This window comes from Ambystoma mexicanum, chromosome 8 (genome assembly GCF_040938575.1).
Source record: "Ambystoma mexicanum isolate Mex_15411 chromosome 8, UKY_AmexF1_1, whole genome shotgun sequence".
Lineage (NCBI taxonomy): Eukaryota > Metazoa > Chordata > Amphibia > Caudata > Ambystomatidae > Ambystoma > Ambystoma mexicanum.
In genome coordinates this window covers 294,579,754-294,601,321 of record NC_090929.1, presented here as the reverse complement: position 1 = coordinate 294,601,321, position 21,568 = coordinate 294,579,754, and the positions used below count along the sequence as shown (strand labels likewise).

Genomic DNA, 21,568 nt, shown 5'->3' with positions numbered 1-21,568 from the left:
CTTTGACTTTGCCCATTCACCTTGGCGGTCCTGGCTGACCTTGGCTGTTCTGGCTCCCTAAAGGCCTCCTTCTGAACCTATTGGCTTTGGCAGTGCTTTTTCCCATACAGGTTTTAAATGTTGAACACTTTAACACTTGGATAATAGACTGCCTGCATCCCTTTGGGAGAACCTAACTGTTCTTAGTCTGTCTGTTCTGATCTAACATTTCCTTCCTTGAAAACTCCATAATGCAAAGGTGATACTATATAAATGCTATACTGACCTCAAATGACTTCACCTCTGGGTGCCGGAACATGTGTAGCCTATGAATGAATTACTCCCCTGCTTTATTGTTCACTGTTTGAATTGAATCCTAACTTGGGATTAATGTTACAGCAAATTACTGCTGTTTAAAGAATGCTTTAAATATCTTTGTGTATAAATAAATCATGTATTATATAAGTGTGTAAGTGTTTACTTGGATATCTGTATTTACTGATGTCATTGTACAGTTCTACAGCTCACATTACCCCTCTTTAGATAAGCCTGGCTGCTCGAGTCACACTACCAACTTGTGTAGTACAGGCCTATATCAAAAGGTGGGTTCCCTAATACAAAGCGATAAGTCTTGTCTAGTCCTACACCAGTTGCACTGCACTAATTCTTACCTAACACTGCCCTTGGCTAGATAGCACTTAACTGTTTGAATGGCACAGTTCTTGCCAAAGGAGGGTTGGGACAATCCCAGGCCTGAATGTTTAATACAAGCAGGAACCTGCAGCCGTAGCTCGCATCATTCACTAGAGCCAGTACCCTGAAGAAGAGGAGCCTGCGCTAAAGACGAGGAAAACTGCTGCTATGGAAAACCACCATTGCCAAAGCCATCTCTGAGTAGTACCCTGCTGCTCTTGCTGCAATCAAAGAAGACCCTCACTGGTGCTTCAACCCTTGGATTGGTGGAACCAACCAGTCCATACAGTTGTTGCAATCGGAGTAGCCATCAGAGGACATTGAAAGTGTCACATGACTGTTCTGTGGCTTGCCCATCCTCTGCGAAAGCATCTGTGCTGCACCAGTCACTATCCTGAGCTGGATCTTGGGTCTCTGCTGCTGCCCTTCTGGATAATAAAGGGCCTTCTTGTAGCTGGGTCTTTACCTCTGCCATGACAAACTGTGCCTGACGGAAATTTCTTTGCTGCTTCCCTGCTTCTGGTGTGTTTTTGCGATCAATTCACGTTGTGGGACCTGCTGCGGCTGCTGTCCTGAGGTGTCACCCCTGGTCAACAGTCAGTCTGCCAGAACTGTTCCAGAATCAGAGATCCAAAGCACTGCATAGTGGGACCCAATCCTGACACCATCTTCAGCCACTGCATCTGCAACCACTGGACTTCTATAAATGGACCAATGGCAAATGTAAGTGCCCTTCAGTAACTCAGGGCTGGTCATTTGGAAAATAAGAATTAGCGGCTGCAGTGTACATGTGTTTTGCCACCCCCACCATTGGTATTGTATGGTTGCAAAGTCCACTCTCTAACACTCTCTTGCCTGACTGTGATTACTGAAGTTCTAGCTAAGGACCCACCCCAGGGTAACTCCTAGTGTGGTTGGATTGAAAGGGTACCCTTCAAATCTTTACTTACCTTCTAAAGACAAAGGTGCTTTTAAAATACATTCATGTACCAACCTGTTTGCTTTACCAAAGCTTGTGCAGGTGAACATTTGAGTCTTCCACACCCTCTCAGGTCCTTCTGGGGATTTTGACCCTGTCGTGGCACTAAGCCTGCTTACCAGATAAGGAAGTACTGCTGAAGTAGGGTGTTTTATCATATATTTATATGGTGGGGTATATGGTTTTCATTTTAATGGATTGTTCTTTTCACTTTACTTGTTACTGTTTCATTGCTTTACTTGAGTTAACCGCTTTTACCTTTTTTGGTGTAAAGTGTTGCTAATCTCACCTTGAGATTCCCAACTGTATATGTGCACATAAGTGTGTTGTGTGACGTATACTTTGAGTTTTACCTCCTTAGTGTTTTAAGGCGTAATAAATTAGTATATTTGTACACTTCTGTGTGGACTCTAATATTTGATTGTTTTTATATGTGGTTAACTGTACATACACACCATCCCAATAGCTCCTGACGTCTGTCTTACTGCTCAGCTAATGTTGCCAAGATTTAGTTTGGCTAGACTTAGTGTCAATAACTGTGTTCACTGACTACGTTGGCCTCTAAGAACCCTTCCACAGGTATGGTTCCATCTTAACACCTCTGCATATCTTCAAATTAATTGAACATAGGATCTTTTGTTGTTTTTCATTTCAGCCGATGTCCCTTTCCTACACGATGAGTTATCATGGGCTGTATCCAAGCTAATTGTGGGCTGGTCACTTGCAGGGGTCTGCTGGGTTCAGCAGTACCTGCAGACTTAGATAGGCTGGGGCCTGGCACGCTGTACCAGTATACTGTAATCCTATTTGAAGTTTATGAGCTCCTGCCACTTTTCAACGAGCTATGGATACGTCCCTACAGACCATTGTGCATATGTAGGAACCTACGTAGACAACATAATTATATATCGCAAGACCATGCAGCATCTATGTCAAGTTTGCCGAAGTCTACCACAGTCTGATCTGCCTGGCAATCCCTGCAAGATTAATCTAGCTATCTCTGTGTTCAGGTATCTTAGCTTGGAAGTGGAGAAGGCTACAGTGCAACACCGAGTAGACAAAGTGGAGGTGGTGCAAAATATCAAAAACCCCAAAACCATAAAAGACCTACGAGCCACCCTTGGACTTGTTGGTTATTATTTAAGATGTATTTCAAAAGTCTGAGAGCTGGCTGCCCTGCTGAATGTCCTTCTAAAGAGAATCAGGCCGAGGGGTTTTTGGTAGGTTGAAATAATCCATTTGACATCTGCCCCTCCTGATAATGCCCAATTTAAAGGGCATCTTTATTGTATAGACCAACACCTCACATGTAGGCCTGGGAGCAGTTCTCTCCCAGATTTGAAATGGGATAGAACAGCCAACCAATCCACTTTATCAGTCATAAGCTTTACCCCAGAGAGTTTATCTCCACTACAGTCGACTTGGAATGTTTCATAATTAAATGGGTTAAACATTCCCTTAAGTATGATCTGAGACACAGAAGATGCCTTTTACCACTGATCATGACTCTATGATATGACTCCCCCCAAATAAAGCAATCAACGCTCAAATCATGTGTTTGTTCAAATCCCTACAACCGTACTGCTTTGTTGTGCTCCATAGGGTAGCACATCTACATGCAAAATACACTGTTTAGCCATAGGCATCTTTGGAGAGATCAAAAGATGTTTGGGATGTATGTGATTATGTCCCCTGCACCAGTGCTAACAGTTAGGTGGTTTGATCCACTTGCCCTCCCCACAGCACTAGAGGCCTGGTGCATGGGACAGTCGCATTGCATCTATTTTCACTACTTGGACAATAATGACTCTAACACAAAAGGCAGAGTTAACCAATGCAGACCTGCAGAAATCATGTATTGACACCATGGGACCCTGTTTACCAGCCTAATCCCTGCCCTGCCATCTCTCCAGTACGAGCAGGTGCCCAGCAGCAGGACATGTAGGACTTGCAGTTCCCTCTGACACTCCTCTGCAAACTCTGTATATGTGTTTCCCACCATGTGTGGGAATGAGAGTTACAAAATGGCAGTCTGGCCCATGAAAGGCTCAGTCTGTGTAGCAAAGGGCCCAACAAGGAAATCAGTAAGCACACCTAAGTGCCTCGAAGTCTTACAGCATAACGAATCTCAAGCCAGTAATGCTTATCATACACACAGAATCCAAACTTAGGGACAGTGAATTAAGTCTTATAAAAGCTCAGCTAAAGACAGAGACACAGAGGGTGTGGGTGTTTGGAGTAGAGGAGGGGTGAGCAGTAGAGAGGAGGAGGGGTGAGCAGTAGAGAGGCAGGTGTGTAGGCGGTAGCTGACAGTGCAGCAAGTGTTGCTGGTGCATAGACAGTAGAAGGAGAAGGTGAATGTACAGGGAATGTTAAAGCTGTAGGCTAAGGTAGAGAAGCAAAGAAAACTGAATGTGCAGGAGTGGGTGGAAGTGCAGGGAGAACTAAATGGTAGAACTAAATGTGCTGGAGGATGTGGCAGTATAGAGACTCAGCGGAGTTCGGGAGAGAGCTGAGGTTGCAGGAAGGGGAGAGAATACAGAAGGATTTGGAGGATGAGAACATGAGGAAGGGGAGACTGCAGATCAGGTTGTTGGAAGTATAATATCAAGGAGGAGGTTAGAGATCAAAAGAGGCTGCAGGAGGTGAAAATCAGGAAGGAGGGAAACACAAAGAGCAGAGGAGGTGATCAAGGAAAGAGAGTGTCAGAGGGCCAGAACAACGTAAGAGAGGAAGGAGGAGCACAGGCAAGTAGGAAAGTTTGTTAGTGGAAGGAATGGGGAAGGAACAGGACATACAACAACACAACAGTGGAAAGACCCGTGGAGGCAGAGGGCCACCGATAGTCTAGCTCTCGGAGAAGTGAGAAGAGGAACAAACTTGTGGTGGAACATTGAGGAGGAGAGCCAACAATCAGCTTGAGGGTCAGAAGTGAGGGAAGCGAAACAGGCATGGGTAAACAATGTCAGGCCCATGAGACATTGGCATAAGGTAGAACCCAATCAGTGACCTCAAAACTCCCCTGGCCTACCTCACCTACGAGAGACGCTGTAGGTTTGGCTGCGACAAAGCCTAGAACTTCAACACAAATGTTTGCCTCACCTAAGCGGTGCAAGCCAATCTGTGGCCTGCATAGAGAGGCCCACACAGGATCTGGGGTCATCTGACATAGCAACGTTGTGCCTATACACTTTGAGCGGCACTAGCATTTCAAAGCATGACCCCCTTTTGAGTTACCCAAATGTGTACATAGTTATAAATGAAACCTTAAGGACCAGATTCATGAGTTGCATTATTTGTTGAGTCTATGTGGCTCCATCACTAGTGTTTGCCTATTGGATTGTGCTACCTCATTGCAAATGTCTTAGGGGAGGGGACATAGGCTGAAGCTGGGCACAGCTCTTGAATAATGCATGAGTCATGCCATCGATGGTGAACACATACGAAGGGTGAGGAGGTGACAGTTGAAACGGTTTGCACAGAATGGACCCAAAAATAGATTCAGAAGCTAAAATAATCAGAATGAGTCAATGGGTATTTGCAGAAAGAAGTCAACTCCTATTACAATGGCATTACAAGCACTTCACTGACTCCCTGTGAAACAAAACACGTCATTCTAAATGTTGTGCATGGACTACACAGCCTTCAAGGAGAATTTTCCCAGAATGATATATTCATGTGAAAAATCTTAGATCAATCTTGCATCTGCAGACTTGTCAGGGCTGTTGTTTTCAAGAGGGGAACGCATGATAGGACAGCATTTGGGTTCAGAGAGCACTCCCTTGGCTTGCCTTTGACTCCCACAGTGTAGCGTCCTTCCCAGCTTCACCTCCTTCAACTTATTTAAATAAAGGCATGGTGTCAGAATGATGCACATTAGGGGTCATAGATTGGGTCAGGATATTGCATAGTTATAGTTCTAGATAGGTACATATAAATGCATGGTGTCAGGGTGTGGAATATTAGGGGTCGTAGGTATGATCAGGATGTTGCACAGTATTAGCCGTAGGTTGGCGCAGTTGTTCACCAAACATATAAATGAGTTTCTAGCTGTGCTGTCACCCTTCAAGGGCATGCTGTTATAAGGAAGAGAGCTGATCACTGCAGGACTTTGAAAGATTCCTCTTTGTTTTTTAGGGTGACGTTGGGGATCCGGGAGATGTTGGAGATCCTGGGCTTAAAGGAGATAAGGTGAGTGATATGCCTATTTGTGAGATAGAGATGGTGTGTGAGCGAATGCCATTTTTCTTTTAATTAGTGGTGTCCTTGTGTGAACAAGCTGAGTGCAGAACAGTAATAAAAGAGACCAGCAACATGACCTCCTCAACATCTCAGAGGAGGCCGTTTTGCTGCTCGCCCACATCATATAAATATTTTCCTGCTATGCACCCTGTCCCTGGAAATGATACCAATGCATATAACACGGGCGTCTCCATCCTACTCTTCAGGAAGGACCCCAAGACCGTACTCTTCAAAGAATATCTTGCCAATAACTGATAATTCCTCAACCCAATTCCCTCCCTGTAGAGTTCCCCCTTCCCTTCTCCCCTTCTTAAGCCCGCCATTATGCTACCCTTGCATCTTACTTGGAATCCCTGGGTGTTTCCCATTTTTACTGTGCTCTGTTTCTGCCGAGCTAGGTTTGCACTTTATAAATCCCATACACACACACACACATTTGGCTCTCAGTATGGATTTTTTCCCCAAAATCCGTCTTTCACTTGCTCTTCATGCCTAAATGATAATGGATCATGTGTTTTGAAATAATTAATCAAGCTGGTGTCGCACCTGAGGGATCAATGGACAACTCAGAGCCCGTTGTATAAACTTTATGGGTCTTTATTAGAAAACACAAATAGACTGATAGGTTAGGCAGAACTGAAAACAAGGCAATTGAGTACTCAAAGCATGATGAACAAATCACATTTTCTAGGGTACTGGTCTTTTAGTCTTTCCCTCTCTCTTAGGCTCTGTCAGCCAATGGTTTAAAAAGATCACTCACCGTCTTTTGAGTCTCATGAAGGTGTAAGTTCCCTGGCACTTCACTCTTGGCCCTTGTAGTTGGAAACGTTGCCTTTCTTTGAAATTTTGAGGATGTTGTTCTCCTCCGTAGCGGTTGCCGCCATCTTTGGTTTGCACTGGCATCTGGATGTTGACCAGTGATCTTAGAAAGAGGTCAGCCCTAGCATTGGCAGGCATAGATCAGTTGGTGGCAGTAGCAGATCCTGACACAGAACAGCTTCTTCAGCACTTGGGTCGTATCCTTTCTAGCAGGCTCGTGCCCCTAGTCTTGTGCACCTTCTCCTACTGTTTCATATTCCTCCTTCACCTCCACTGGCATATCCTCCTTCCTTTGCTTCTCAATAATTTGCAACACTCTGCCCCTTTCCTCTTCCCCTTTAACTTTCCTCCTCTCCACTTCTCTCTTGCTTTTAACCTCACTGCAACCACATCTGTGCTGCTATCTTTCGTCTCCTGTGCCTCCTGGTATGCTGTCTCTACTTCTTCCTTATTTCCCCCCTCCTCTCTTTCCAACACTGCTTCTCTATGCCTGGTTTTCTCTCTGACCACCTATCCCTTATATGTTACCTCCTTTGCCTCCTCAGATCTCTTTGATTTTATTCCCACCTCTTTATTAGAGGTTGTCTACTCCACCTCTCTGTGATGCCTTCTCTCCTCCTTCACCTTCTCTTCCCTCCTTTTTTTCTCTCCCACTTTCTCTTTCTTAGATGTTACTTCTTCCACATCATTGCTGTGACCTCTCACTCCCTCTTCCACTCTACTCATTCTGCATTAACTCTTTCTGCTCTGCCACCTCCGTAACGCCTCATGCCTAATTGCCACACCCACACACAATCTACAGCTCTCTATGCCTTAAAACCCCTCAAACCCACACCTCTCCTTGGGAACTGGGATCTTATTTATACAGCGGGGATTACCTTTCTGATCAATGATTGTGAGATTTACAGAAGCTGGTCATCTACATGAAAATGGGAATTTCGAAATTTGTGAAATAACTAATTTGCCATTTTACTTCTGCGCCTGACCACATGTCTGCACTCCAAACCTTTATTAAGGTGGTACTCCATGTTTAAACCCTGTTGCTGCACAGCACTGCAGCATTTGTCCTATTGGGATGCTGATCCCTATTGAGATGCAATGAGATGTTTGCTGCTTGTCCACTACACACTGGCACCTGCAGTCCCAAGCAGTTCCCAGCTCACAGGGGCATGTACAGAAACCGATCACGACGATACACTATAGTCTTCCTATAGGGACTCGCAACTGCTCTCCCACAAGGGGATTCCAGGAAAGGTTCAAAGTTTCTAGAAAACACTTGCACTGCTCGTTTTGAATTGCCACGGGCATCAGTGTTACAGATTACACACTTTCTTTGGAATTTACTTTGAGGGTTTAGTTGCTCATATTCCTTTGTCAAGTTCACAGCTACATTCTGCTGAATGGGAGGGGGCCCCATGTGAGTATGTAGAGTTTTGCTGCATCTTTGGGTGTAGTTCCCTAACTGGTCCTTGGCCATTGCATTCCCCTGGATTGTAAATCAGGATTTGAGGTTCTAGCCAGCATGAGGGACTCAGTGTGTCAGATTCAGTCTGCTTGCGGTTCCTTCCCTTGGTGTAGTTCTGAGGTGGTGATGAACGGGGAGTCGGGGAATCCTCTGTGTACCTCTACTGAGGCCTGCATCATTGAGCGTGTGGTGGCATCTAGCCTACAGGGTCACCAGAGTTCCATTACGCAACCTCTAACATGGGACAATAGATGTTCACAGTCAAGCTTCTCACGTAAGGTATTTTTTATCTCTATGATGTCTGAAAAAAATATCCCATGACTGTTATATCCCATGGTAAGAGTTCACAGAGTTTGTGCACAGGCCGTTTACACAATGGGGAATATGTCCCTGTGCCACAATCTATCATGCCATGAGTGTTTGCTGACACACTGTGCAGTTTAGGTTTACTCATAAATTTGAAGTAACAACCTAAATAATCCCAAAGTGTGTGTTTCATTCCAATGAGGGATCTCAAGAGCTAATCCAGTACATCCTATGAACTACTTTATGTTGTATTAATATGTTGTGTCAAAGAATGACCTCTGGCAGACTGTGCTAACTGCCACTGTATTATACTGCCCAGAGACTTGTTAGCCTATTGTTGATGCTATGTAAATGCATTGAATGTATATGGCTATCATCAATGTGTTCACTCTATTCCACACATCTTGGGAAGAAAGGATAAGCTATATGGGATGGTACACCCATTAAAAGAGGAATGAATGAGGAGATTGAGGGATCTTTAGAGACAGTAATGAGGAGGTTTGGGGGGTGTAAGATTATATGCAAGTGAATGTCAGAAGAACCAGAGAACGGATTTGGGATAAGGAGAATTCTGACACAAGGGAAAAGATGGATCCTTAGAGATCTTATGTAGTATGATTGGGATATGTGCACAGGACTGAGTTGGAGTTAGACAAGGAGTGGGGTGGAATGAGGACTGGTAGGTGGGACTGAATGATGCCAGGAAGGGATGTTGGTTGCCATGGAAATCCCACCTGTCATTAAAGAATGATCAAAGCCTGAAAGGAGTGTTGCATCATGGAAATAGACCAAACAAGGGGATAGAAACAGAAACATTGGGGGCACAGGGAGGTGAGGAATCACACGAGGATGTCATGTGTTTATAAATATTGTGAACTTGCTCCTGGATACTTCTGCTTTTATGAACATCCTGCCTGTCTTCTCTCAATTACCCTAGGGAGACATTGGCCCACTTGGCTCATCTGGGAACTCTGGACTAAGTGGTGTGATGGGTGAAATTGGAGAAAAAGGACCTAAGGGAGAGAAAGGTCAAGGAGGATTACTGGTAAATTAGGCACATCCACAGAATTATGCAAGAGAGAATGGAATCAATATTTAAAGAAGAGTGTAATGGTTAAAAGAAAGAAGCTATTGGTTGCTGGATGAACAGATTATTCATTTTAAGACTGAACTGTGCTACTTTCTTGATGGTGACACTGATTTAATGAAATTACATTTATTATACTGTAAATTGTTTAATTGTGTTGGAAAACATTGAATGGTAATTTGTGTAAAGCCATTGGGAGATTGAATTTATTGGAGGGTTCTATGGAAAATGCATAGTAACTATTGAACATATTGGATTGTAAACAGTGGGTGTGGCCTTTGGCATAAATTAACGTTTTGGATGATTCAATTTTGAAGTCAATTTTGACTTCAATTTTGAAGTCATTGTATATGGAAAGATAGCATTGAATGGAATGACAAGTCATGGGCGAATATTGGCTAGGTTGTATTAATGACTTTTGAATATGTTTAATGAAAGTGGAAGGCTGCCAGTGGAGGAGCATGTTATGTATTGGGCGATGAGGAGGTAAAAGGAAACAGTTGAATTACATTTTGGAATAGTAAATGTACTTGATGCTAAATGGTATGATGGCATTGGGGAATATTGCATGTATTGAATTTTGATTGTATTAGCTGTTAAATGCCTGCATGATATTAAGAAAAACAGAATGCTTTCCATAACAAACGGTGGACAGGCTTTGGGTAATACTGAATGCCTTGTATGATATTGCCTATGTAGTATCCCCATGAAGAGGTTACCAGGCTGCCGGAGCCTGCTCATAGTCTGATCATTTAAAATCACGTTTCTTTTTCTCTACAAGGGCCAGCCTGGCTTGATGGGATCCGTAGGTCCTGCAGGCACCCATGGACAAACGGTAAGTTATTCCTGTTTTCCCCTCCTCTATTAAGTAATTATTTTCTGAAGATCCTGTAACACTTTGCTTTGGGATGGAGAGGTGGGAAAGGAATACCAGACCATTAACACTTGGAACACCTTTTCAGCTGCATGGCCGGCCACACCACCTAAAGATGCTCTTTCTGTCATTCTGCACAGGATCTCTTATGGGTATTATTTTGTTAGTTTCTATTACTAGAGTACATATACTTTACTCCACTTGGCTTACATGTGTGTGTCCTTTACATCCGGACTCTCCGAGTAGCAGAATGGCCAGAGCAGTCGCGGCCTCCCTCTAGAGGGAGTGAACTGGTTTAAAGTGACAGAAAGTATAGTTGGATATTACACAATACGGGATGGTCTGCGCAATATATCTGTACAAATATACTCTTTATATAATAATGTTGGGCATATGAATTACTAAAATATGTACAGTAAGTACACATTTATAATAACTTTGCAGAATATGGATAGAAATACAGAAAGTTGTCTTATAGGCAGGGTGCAAAATCTGCACTCACCATGGGCTAGTGGTATTTGACTCATGGCGAGTAAGAAATTGTGTGCTGTGGGTATGTATAGGATTGAAGTGGCAAGTGACTTTTTATGGCTGGCTTGTAGAGTGCAATGTAGATTTTTTTCCCCCTGTATAGGCCCCTTGAATGTTAACACAGTACACACAAGTCCAAATTGACTTTTCATTATGCCCATAGGCCAAGGTAATTCCTTCCCAATGCTAGCTACATGGGCCATTAGGAAACAAAAAAACAATATTACCATATGGTGGTAAAGGATCTGTGCACAGGGCCCCAAAGGCAATTCAGACCTAGAGGATACACAGGGGATCAGAAGACTCACTAAACCCCACTAACCCCTCTGAACTGTCGAAAGCAGTCCAGCACAAGGGGTAATCACCAAAACCAGGACTGGAGCTTGCAAAGGGGAGTGATGACATCACCTTTAAGGAAGATCATGGTTGAGCTAGCTCAGGACAGTAGCCCTATAGCCATGGAGGAACGTGGGAGTCAGTGGGTCCCTACAGACAATTCCGAATAAGAAAAGCAGTTGGAGACGTTCCAGTCAAGAGCCTCCAGAGTGGAGCCTTTGGAGCAGTTGGGATGGTGGCGTTGTGTTTCGACAGCCAAGGAGGCATGGTCCACAACAGAAGACCCTGACCTCAAAGTAGTGAATTTGGGATTCCAGCTGAGGTCAGATGATAAATAAATGCAGGCGATTGAATGGCCACTCAGCAACTGTAGATCAGAGATCCAGCAATGGTGATCATTTGACTTAAGGTCACTTTTGTATTCCCTCACCATCTGAAACGTGAAAACCCTCCATAATGCAACCCATCACGCCATTTGCTAAACTGGTCCCATCAACCATGACTAATGTTCAGCTCACCTAATCTGATCTTCTCATTGCTTTGTTGGTGTACCGCTACTGTCTTCAAGGTAATTACCTCTCACAGGCCATAGGAAACGGGTGGTAATCTTAGCAGTGCATTTTGAGCAACATTGGGAGAGGACCATGGAACTCAACTGTATTGGTTCCAGAAGTCATACAAAATGTCACACTGAGTGCCAACAAAAACAAGAACTGCATGAGTTCAAGCAGATGGGTGGAAGGTTTGAGCAAAACTTAGGGGGACAGAAAAGAAAGAGGATAGGCTGCAATGCATGGATTTTCAGCATATATTTAGGAACATTATTTTCAGTGAAAAATGCTCAGTTTTAAATGTTTTCAAAAGTAGAAATAGCAAAAATAAAAGGTGATGGCTGGAAGGTTTTTAATGAATGATAATCATGAGCATGGCTCTCGGCAACCCTCCAGACTTTAATTTTTCAGCCTGGCAAGTCATTACAGAAAGGCGAAGACTATATGCAAATCATTCTTGGTCCCGTTCCATAGGGGCAGTCCAGCCCAAACTGTACGAGACCACAAGCAACTACAGACATGTTTCGGCCCCATTGGGCATCATCAGTGAGGTTTCTGTTGGGTCTCAAGGCCCAGCAGGCTTGCGTCCCAAGTCTGGGCATACCAATCCTGCTTGGGGTGACTATAGCAAAACCAAAACATGATAAATAATATAAAAATCAAATAAGCAATGCAGGAGTAAATCCATATGCTAATTTATTAGGCGTTTAACTATAGTGAGGTAAAGTAGAAGTCAAGCAGTTATCACTCAAACACCCTTATATACACATACTATTTTACAGTTGGTGATCTCAAAGGGAACATTTTGAAAATCTTCTAGCAGGATGGCCCAGCCACTTAAGGATAGCAGCCTCAGGTGGTCCCATGATGAGAGAAGATCCCCAGGACAAGACAGGGAATAGCAGCAGCAAAGTTCACCCCTATCAGGAGGCGGCAGGCGAGATTTATGGCTGTGAGGAAGAGTCCGCTCCAGGAAGACCCCTCTTCATTCTGAAGAGCGCAACAACAGCAGGAGAGATGGAATTCAGCCACAAGTCATCTACCGGCAGAGTCCTAAGCTCCAGTTCAGGACGGTGATCGTTACAGTGGAGAGGCCTTTGCAGAGGATGGATTGCCCACAAGATGGTCCCGGGGTACTTCCGATGGCTTCTGGTGGTGGGCCTCTCATGCAGGGGTCTGTACTAGTGGGTCTCACCAGTCCAAGGGCCATAGAAGCGATGAAGGGCTTCTAGGATCGCAGCAAAAGAGGCAGGACTTCAACAGAGGTTGGCTTTGGCAATGCTAGCCATCCTCAGCAGCAGCCTTCGAGGTCTTCTGTGTGGACTCTCCTTCTTTGAGATCTTGGCTCCAGTAGTCAATCTGAAGAACGGCTCCAGGAGTTCTTCTCGTCCCAAATCTGGACAGGGGTCTGCCCAGCCCACCAATGGCAATGACATGGATCATTTAAACAGGTTAGGGCTGTCCAACAGAGACAACCATAAACACCACACCTACCTACCAACAGGCATCTCCTGGCTGGATTATGGATTGGGACCAAACAGCCAGTGTTAAAATGGATTTCTAGAATCAGCCCAGCTGGACAGATTATAAGGTCGCAGCTTACCTGTCCTGCAGAGATTGGTGGAGAATCCCACTAACCCCTCTGAACTGTCATACTCGCAAGCCTAGAGTTACAAGTTGGACAGCAGACACCTCTAGGGGAAAGGGAAAGTGGACAAAATAACAAACTACCAGTTCTCAGCACTAATATTTCTTCTGACTTCAAAACATCAGGCACTGCTTGAGAATCTATGAATAAACATAAAAGATTATTTGAGAGTAATTGCACTCATAACTCTACATCAATTATAACAATTGCCACTCTCCTCACTATTCAACTCTATTGTACCTGATTGCCTCCTCTAGTAGCGGGAAGCCTGTAATAGTTATCTATTTATGATGTCCTTTAAAAATCACTTTGTCCTCACTGTTCCTCTTGTTTAACTTCTGTGGACTAACCCATCATATCTCTGTACAGACATAACTTTATACACCAAGTGTATCCGTGCTGTACTGCTGATTGAATATTTTTTCCTCTGAGCCTTTAGTAGTAACGGTTTTCACAGCACGTTCTGTGCAAAAAACTGATAAGGCTTTTGACCGCACTGCCTGTGCAATTAACTGGTAACTCTTTTCATGCGCTGCCTGTGCAATAAATTGTTGACATCTTTTCACTGTGCTCCCAGCGCAAATAACAAACTCTTTTTCCCGCGCCCGCTATTCCACAAGACGCTGCATAGCGACGCGTCTCCTCTATGGGGAACCAGCACACATGAGTCCACATCACAAGGTGCCTTCCTCTGGCCTGGCCAAAGCCAAGAGGACGCACTGTTACAAAAAAGCTAAATAAACTCTGTGAGGCTACAGGGAGCTCAGAGCATCCTTTCCAAGGGGAAAAAGTCTTGGGTATATTCACATGTGCGCTGCATAAATAACACTGCACTCTTTTCCTCAATGCTTGTGCTCAGGAGACATTTTTTTAGCACGCACCTCTCTTTACAAACAGCCCTTCACTGAAGAGTTCAAGATCTCAGGTGAAACTTACAAGGCTAATGCAACCTTAAATTTGTATGCAGGAAACCCCAGATGGGAGTATCTAACTAGCAGCTTTTTTGAATTAACTGTAACTATCACTTATCTTCTGTGCCTCTTCAAATGTTGTCTTGTAATCACAATCTCTGTTCTCCTCAAAAGTTATTTCTTCTTCTAAAAAACTCAAGCATTGCTTAGCTTCTTTAATCTGCAACCTTCTTAGTCAAGTGTTCAAGATGAAAGACAGTAGAATTCACAGCTGCCTCTCCACCAATCAATCTTGAGTTTAGTTGCCTCCATCCTGGAATTAGATTGCCTCAATCCCCTACAGGGCTTTAGTTAAGGAATACAAAAGATGCTCCTCCTGTTTTCTACTTTCATAACCCAACTCCACCCTGCACACTCCATCGCCCTTTCCTGAGTGCCACATGACCACCTACCCTGTGAACAGTTCTACTTCTCAGTCCAGACCTGACAGATATTTAAGGAGGTCACCCTAGTTATGGTGAACAGAGAGCTCTGGGAGTTCAGTCAAAACAATGCAAAAAGAACAGAGTTCCCTAGGAAACTATGTAGGGAAAGCTGCACAAATTAAATCTTTCCTAACACTTGCCCCTCCCCCAGTCCAGGGACAGGGGGATATAATCCCCCTGAATTAATGTCCTGTTCCAGTTGGTTATAAACCCTTGACAGCCCATCAGCATTGCTATGTTGAGCACCTGGCTTATGCTCAATGGTGAAGTCAAACCCTTGCAGATTCATGGACCACCTGAGCAACTTTGGATTCTCTCCTTTCATGTGCATCAGCCACTTTAAGGGCTTATGGTCAGTCTGCACAGTTAAGTGAGTTCCAAAGAGATAGGGTCTCAGCTTCCCACACAATAGAGAATCACTCCTTCTCCACAGTCTCCCACCTGAGCTCTCTGTCCTTATGCTGGCGACTAATAAAACATATAAGGCATGGTTTCTGAAGATTGAAGATCTTAAACATGTGGGGATTGTGCCACTTCTTTAGAATGAAAATCTCTCTCCTCAGATCCAGCCAGTTGCTGTCTAACTCCTGGTTTACCAGCAGCAAGCAAAGCTATGGCATAGTCTGCAAACTCCAGGCCCTTATTCAGGAAGCTAGACTCCATTAGGCATATGGGACTTCTGATGTAGTCATTAGCTTGTGGTTGGAGAGGCCAGTTTCAGTCATGTTAATTGTTAAAGTGCCCCATGGTTTCAATAAGTCCTCCAATTATTGCATTAGTGAATTAGTCCCTTGAAATAGTATCTCTCAATACTTGATAAAAGATGAGTTCGGTGGCTGGAGGGGTTCCCTGTTGCATTGATAGTATGGCTAGGTAAATGAAAATAAAATAGCAGGAAATGTAATTTCAGGAAATATAATGCAGCTTTAACATTTGCTTATCCACTGCAGTAGAGAGGTTCTTAAACCAGGTTGCCCATTCGTGGTTGGAATACATAAACTAAATAAAGCTTTCCCTGACTTTCTACAGGGAGATATTGGAGTACTTGGACCTCCTGGGGCAGCCGGCCAACAGGGAGATAAGGTAGAATCTTGTTTGTCATTTCATGTAATACTGTTTGTTGCCTTCAGTAAGACAGTAGCTGACTTGATACTCCTCCAAAGGAAATTAAGAAGACATCAAGCTTTGCAATGCAAACAACATGTTCTAATTTTTGCAGGGAGATTCTGGACCGCCTGGAGCAGCAGGGACAACTGGAGACCCCGGAAAAGAGGTACAGCCTATAATTGGTTCTTTCCCTGTTCCAGCTCCTTTGCCAAGGGTACGTCTGCTTCATCTTCCATCATTTGGTTCAGTACTCACGTCACAAAATTATATCCTTATCTCAGAGATGCCATACACAGTTCTTCTGACTTGGTGTACCCAGGGCTGGCAAAGACAGGAAATCAGAAAGCAGTCATACAGGGTAAATTCTTATCCCCCGACCAGCATGAGTCAAGATATCCACACAAGATAATTTTTCAAGTAGATATCTTTGGAAGGCTCATGCAGATCAAGTCCCAGTGTAGGTACTGACTGGGATACCCAGAGCTGGCCCACATTTAACATACTTCGGCAGGAGGGCGCTGGTTATTCTAGTGCAACTGACAACTGGATCCTGCCTGCCACACACAGCTAGGATGATTCTTTACAAATGGAAGTCCAAAGGCAAATGCACTTTAAGACCTAGCTCCAAATCACAAAGGGAAGATGCACATATGAATCCTTAGTGCAAAGGCACAGGCAAAGTACTGGTTCAGACTCATGTAGGAAATTATACTGCAGAGACAAACAGGAAGTCCTAGGTCGGATGCCTGCAGGAAGTTCTAGTGCAGATACGCACATAAGACGTAACTGCAGAGGCAGAGAGGATCCACTAGTGGAGAGGCAGATAGGAAACAAACTGAAATCACAGGAAATCTTAGCTCCGATGCACAGGTTTTATTGCAGGGGCATATGAGAATCCCTACTGATGAGTGAAATGGATTGTCAGATGCAAGCAGGAAGTCTAAGAATAGAGCCCCACATATGCATTCCTAATGCAGAGGAACACAAACAGTTCTAGCTTGGATTCACAAAGCAGGACAACTCTGCAAACTATCACAGACATTTCTTTGGCCAACTTAGATGTAGGATCCGAGTAAATGCACTCTCTTGTAGACATGGGGGAATAAGTTCATTTACAAGTGAGATTTGGAAAATGTCTGACATTTAACGTACAGTATCGATACATTTGCAGGGTGTGCCTGGTGCACGTGGAGGAAAGGGGGAACCTGGCCAGCCGGGCCCTGCAGTAAGTACTAAAATACGATTTGTGCATGGTAATAAATTGCCCTATTCACAAATAGAATACTTAACATACCGATTTCATTGTGCATTGCATCATCTTATATATATTTATGTAAAGGGAAATACAACTAAATGAAGAATGTTCAGCTTTTACCTTGACTGCTCTGCTTAGCCCAAGGACAGCAGCGGCACATCTGTTTGACCATTTTGATCTTGATCGCTCATCTTGTGTCTATTGTTGATACACTTCTTTCTGTGGTGTACCAGCCTTTTGAAAGAAAAAGTCTTGCTGCAGGCGCAAACAAAGGTTTTGCCCAAAGGGGGGAAAAATCCAAAGCTGATACTAATGTAGATTTTTCATGGCAGTTCAACAATTATAACATTTAGTGCGGAATTCACAAAGGTTTGGATGAGAGCCAATAAGGAGGTAGAGGCCCATTAAAATATCTGATTTCCATCTACAAACCTAGCCGTGGCTCACAAAGTTTAGAACTGAAGCAAATCTATCGATTCCTGGAGGATCTGGTATCAGGAAATATTGTCCCCATGTATGTCGCCATACATATAGTCGCTGGGAAACGCCGTAGGTGACATTATATAGGGTGTTAATGTATGGGGTAAATGGGAGCGGGGTCTGCAGGGGTGTCTCCCGCTCACTTAAAAAAAAATGTTGGGGGTTGGAGGGTTGTTCCTGCATTTTCCTTATGATAATGTCTCTGCAAAAAAACAGCCCCATTCTTGCATGGTGCCATTTTTGCTCAGACATTATCACATGGAACCGAGGATCTTTGAGACGGTCATAAGCAGAAGTAATTGAGATATTTACTGGAGGGCATCTTAGAGATGCTCCAGGCCTCCTCACCAAATCTGTTTCTGAATTAGCTATATTGTAGGTGCGTGTTACGATAGAATTCTATTTTTGGGGATTTTGCACAGCTTTTTCTGGTCCCCTTAACATTTGGCTCTTCCATCAGTTTGTTTCTGGATCACTGACCTAATTCTGGAGGTCAGGGGTACTTCTACTGAAGCTCTCCTGCCATTGCAACCCTTTTCACTCACTTAGAATATATGGTGCTGGGTTGCCGCTAAGGCAACCAGGCCAAGGGGTGCTTCTTAAGCCCCTGATTTGTAGCCTTGGGTAATTATACAACATTGGTTTTAGAGGGTGGGCTGGTAGCAAATATTTATTTTAGTTTTTACTTCGCCAGGGGTGCAAGCCAATGTATCACATTTATAGCCCAATGTACCTTTTTGGTAGCCATTAAAGTACTAATGATGTGTGAGCACCCCAGAACATAAGTGAACCATGAAACTAGAGGGAACCCCAAAATAAAGGGGCAGCCCAAAAACTGTACTGAATTGTAAAAGTGGAACTGACAAAAGGTGAGACTGCTGGAGATCAGCTGGATCTCCAGGATCCCTGTGAAGAGATTCCAAATCTGAAACAATCCATATACATTCTGAAATCGTAGTGTCAGTGTAACATTTGTTTATTTCTGGGAGCACAAGAAGTGTTCCTTAAAACTTCACAATTCAAATACACCAATGTCTTAAAATCATAACAGTATACAAAGATAATTTCCACATTCTGAAATTATATTCAATAAATATATATAAAATGTACCCTATGGCAGGCGGGCAAACATTTAAGTTGCAATCTACTACCCACCTCAATGCTATAGATACATATGGCACACCATTTCTTAATCGCCAATAGTCAAATATCACTAGGCAATGGCTAGTGGCGATTACACATCTTGCACCCTACCCTATGATAAGAATATGACAACTCATTAATAGATAAAGGGAACCTCTTCTAACTCAGGCTGTGAGATTCCTAATTGCTATAGCTTCTGTAAGTCATTCCGTAAGTATGACAAACATGCTGTTAATACCAACAGATAAAACCCAGTTGGGCAGAACAGTTTGAACCTTTTATCCCCTAAAGAAGTGAAGTTTCTCTATCTTTGAGTCATATGTAATGGACAAAATGAAAACAAAAAGTAACACAGTTTTTACATCTCCAGTGCCACAGTGGCATATCAGATGGATCTCCTCTTGTAGAATCCGGCTGTCAGTAAATGTCAGCTGTGAGAATTTTTCTAATCTGCACCGGGTTAACAAAGATCTATATTAGTAACTCAATTAAGATACCCCACCCTACCCGAGACTCTGATCTGCTCCCCACTGTCTACTCCGCTGGTTGCTTGTAGAGCCCTTGCTGCCAATTGCCACTTCTGTTAGGCCCCCACTCTCTTTTTCTCAGCTTCCCTCACTGTGTTCTTCCCCCTATGCGCGTAAAGAACTCCGTTGCTTCCCGAAACTAGGCCCGCGCTTAATAAACACCATAATAATAATAATAGATGCATATAATGAAATGGGTAGATAGGCCTCAACCCATTTCTGCTATTCTGCTCTGGATGTTTCTAATAGCAGGGTCATTTCAGCTTTAAAAATACATTCAGAATTACCTTGCATGATTCTGGTATTATCATAACAGCCCAGATGCCCTAAGACTTTAGGATGCCTATGAATATACATTAACCCTGGAGTTTTGACTACTGTGGACTCTCAGAAGAAGCATACAGAGGCTATGAAGACATTTGTAGCATGTTATTTATTCTAAAGTAAAATAAGGCCTAACTCTGCCTATATCTATGGGGTGTTCCTTACCTATTTTACTAACTAAGGTGCTCATCAGTCTGGATGAATGTCCAAAAACAAGTCCGTCCACTGTCAAAATTTAACCTGACCCTACCTCTAACGTAACTAAGGACAGGTGAATGACTCCCTTCTCCTGGTTTTTGTGTATTGTCACAGGGGTTTCTAGGTTCTTTTATTCCACTCAGTAGACTATACGTAAATAGTCTCTTGTTATCTTATGGATTAAGTTCTGTACCTCTTGTAGGGGACTGATAGTTTTCCTCTCTCCTTTTATGCAAACAGTCTTGCTTCTCTATTTTTTTTTGTTTATTTGTTTGGTTGATAAAATCAACCTTTCAAATTTTCACCATACAAAACAGCAAAACATTTTTTTTAAGAATTACATTTCATAATTGTTTACCAGCGGAAATATACAAAAACAACAATTACAATAAATACATTCAACAGTCTAAATTACTCAATGGCAAATTTCAATAAAATTTGGCTGATGCTTATAGCATTGATCAGGAAATACAGCATCCAAAAATTGAATCGTGGCTATCTTTATAAATAGCTTAGGTGATGAGAAGATATATTGCCATAGATCCTTATGTGTATACATATTTTGTTCTTCCAGATGATTTTTGAAATACAATTTACGAGTGGATTCCAATTGAGAACAGTACACCATACAATGTTCCAAAGTCTCTTTCTGATCTAAGGCTTTACAAAATCGGCAATAATTGTCAACCTTCGGGATTAAATTTCTACGAGAAAGAACATCTCGAGTTGGTCACAGATTCAGGCGGAAGCGAAGTAGCTTTTGTCGTATTTTTGGACATGGACATTTGACCAAATAGTCAGCCATAACACTATAAAGCTTATGACCAAATAAGTTCTGTTTGAAGTCTCTATAATTTAAACATTTATTTTGGTTGGTGCACCAGTCATACTGTTGAATTTTCTTTTTTGCACTGCCTTCATTTGATAAAAGAAGCTCTAGCGAGATTGGTGCATCAGCTAGTGCATTTAGAGCTGACTTGCACCATTTTTGGGAGAACATTCGATCTCTACTTAGTAGATGGACAGCCACTTTGCCCAAAATATCTGGACGATCAAGAGAGAGAAGACATTTTCGGAAAAATGCACAGTACTTCCAAATAACAAAAGAAGACATGGAAAGAGAGCCCAATTCAAACCTGATCAATGGTAACGGGGTGCATGCCGGTAAATGTAATACTTGCTTCCAGAAGGAAGATTCCAATCTGTCCCACCAAAGATCATTTTTAGGGGATTGGGCTTCAGACCCATAAGTTAAGATTGGAAGGACTTTCTGCATATAGAAAGTTAACACATGTTTTGTTGTGAATTTTCCGAATGTACCCATTAATACTTTAGCCTGAGCAACTAAAGACTGTAATTTGCCCTTAATTTCTATCTTACTTCTCTCTTTCTTGTCAGGTTCTAACCTCTCTTCTGGGAGTGCTGTTTCATGCTTGAGCTTTGTCTTACTGGTCTCCTGGGTGTGTGTTTCCTAAATGTCTTTATTTTATTATATTTTCTTTCTCATCTTCGGGACCTGGATTTTCCCTTTTCCCAAGGTGGCAAGTTTTCAACTCTACTCCACTCCCACTTTGTGTATTTCATGTAGCTCTGCCTTCCATGAACATGGTTCTCATTTCTCAGCTTAT

At 43.0% G+C, this 21,568-nt stretch overlaps 1 protein-coding gene across 2 annotated transcripts in view; it reads left to right on the top strand.

Annotated features, from left to right (window-relative positions):
* The window catches only part of LOC138471851 (collagen alpha-1(II) chain-like), a 1,536,387-nt gene that overhangs the window by 1,277,384 nt on the left and 237,435 nt on the right, over positions 1 to 21,568 (top strand). For both annotated transcript variants that reach the window (XM_069609694.1, XM_069609695.1), the window contains 6 exons: positions 5,789 to 5,842; positions 9,421 to 9,528; positions 10,352 to 10,405; positions 15,936 to 15,989; positions 16,126 to 16,179; positions 17,185 to 17,238. In XM_069609694.1, the coding sequence (XP_069465795.1) occupies positions 5,789 to 5,842; positions 9,421 to 9,528; positions 10,352 to 10,405; positions 15,936 to 15,989; positions 16,126 to 16,179; positions 17,185 to 17,238 (378 nt within the window). The remainder of the gene's footprint in view (positions 1 to 5,788; positions 5,843 to 9,420; positions 9,529 to 10,351; positions 10,406 to 15,935; positions 15,990 to 16,125; positions 16,180 to 17,184; positions 17,239 to 21,568) is intronic.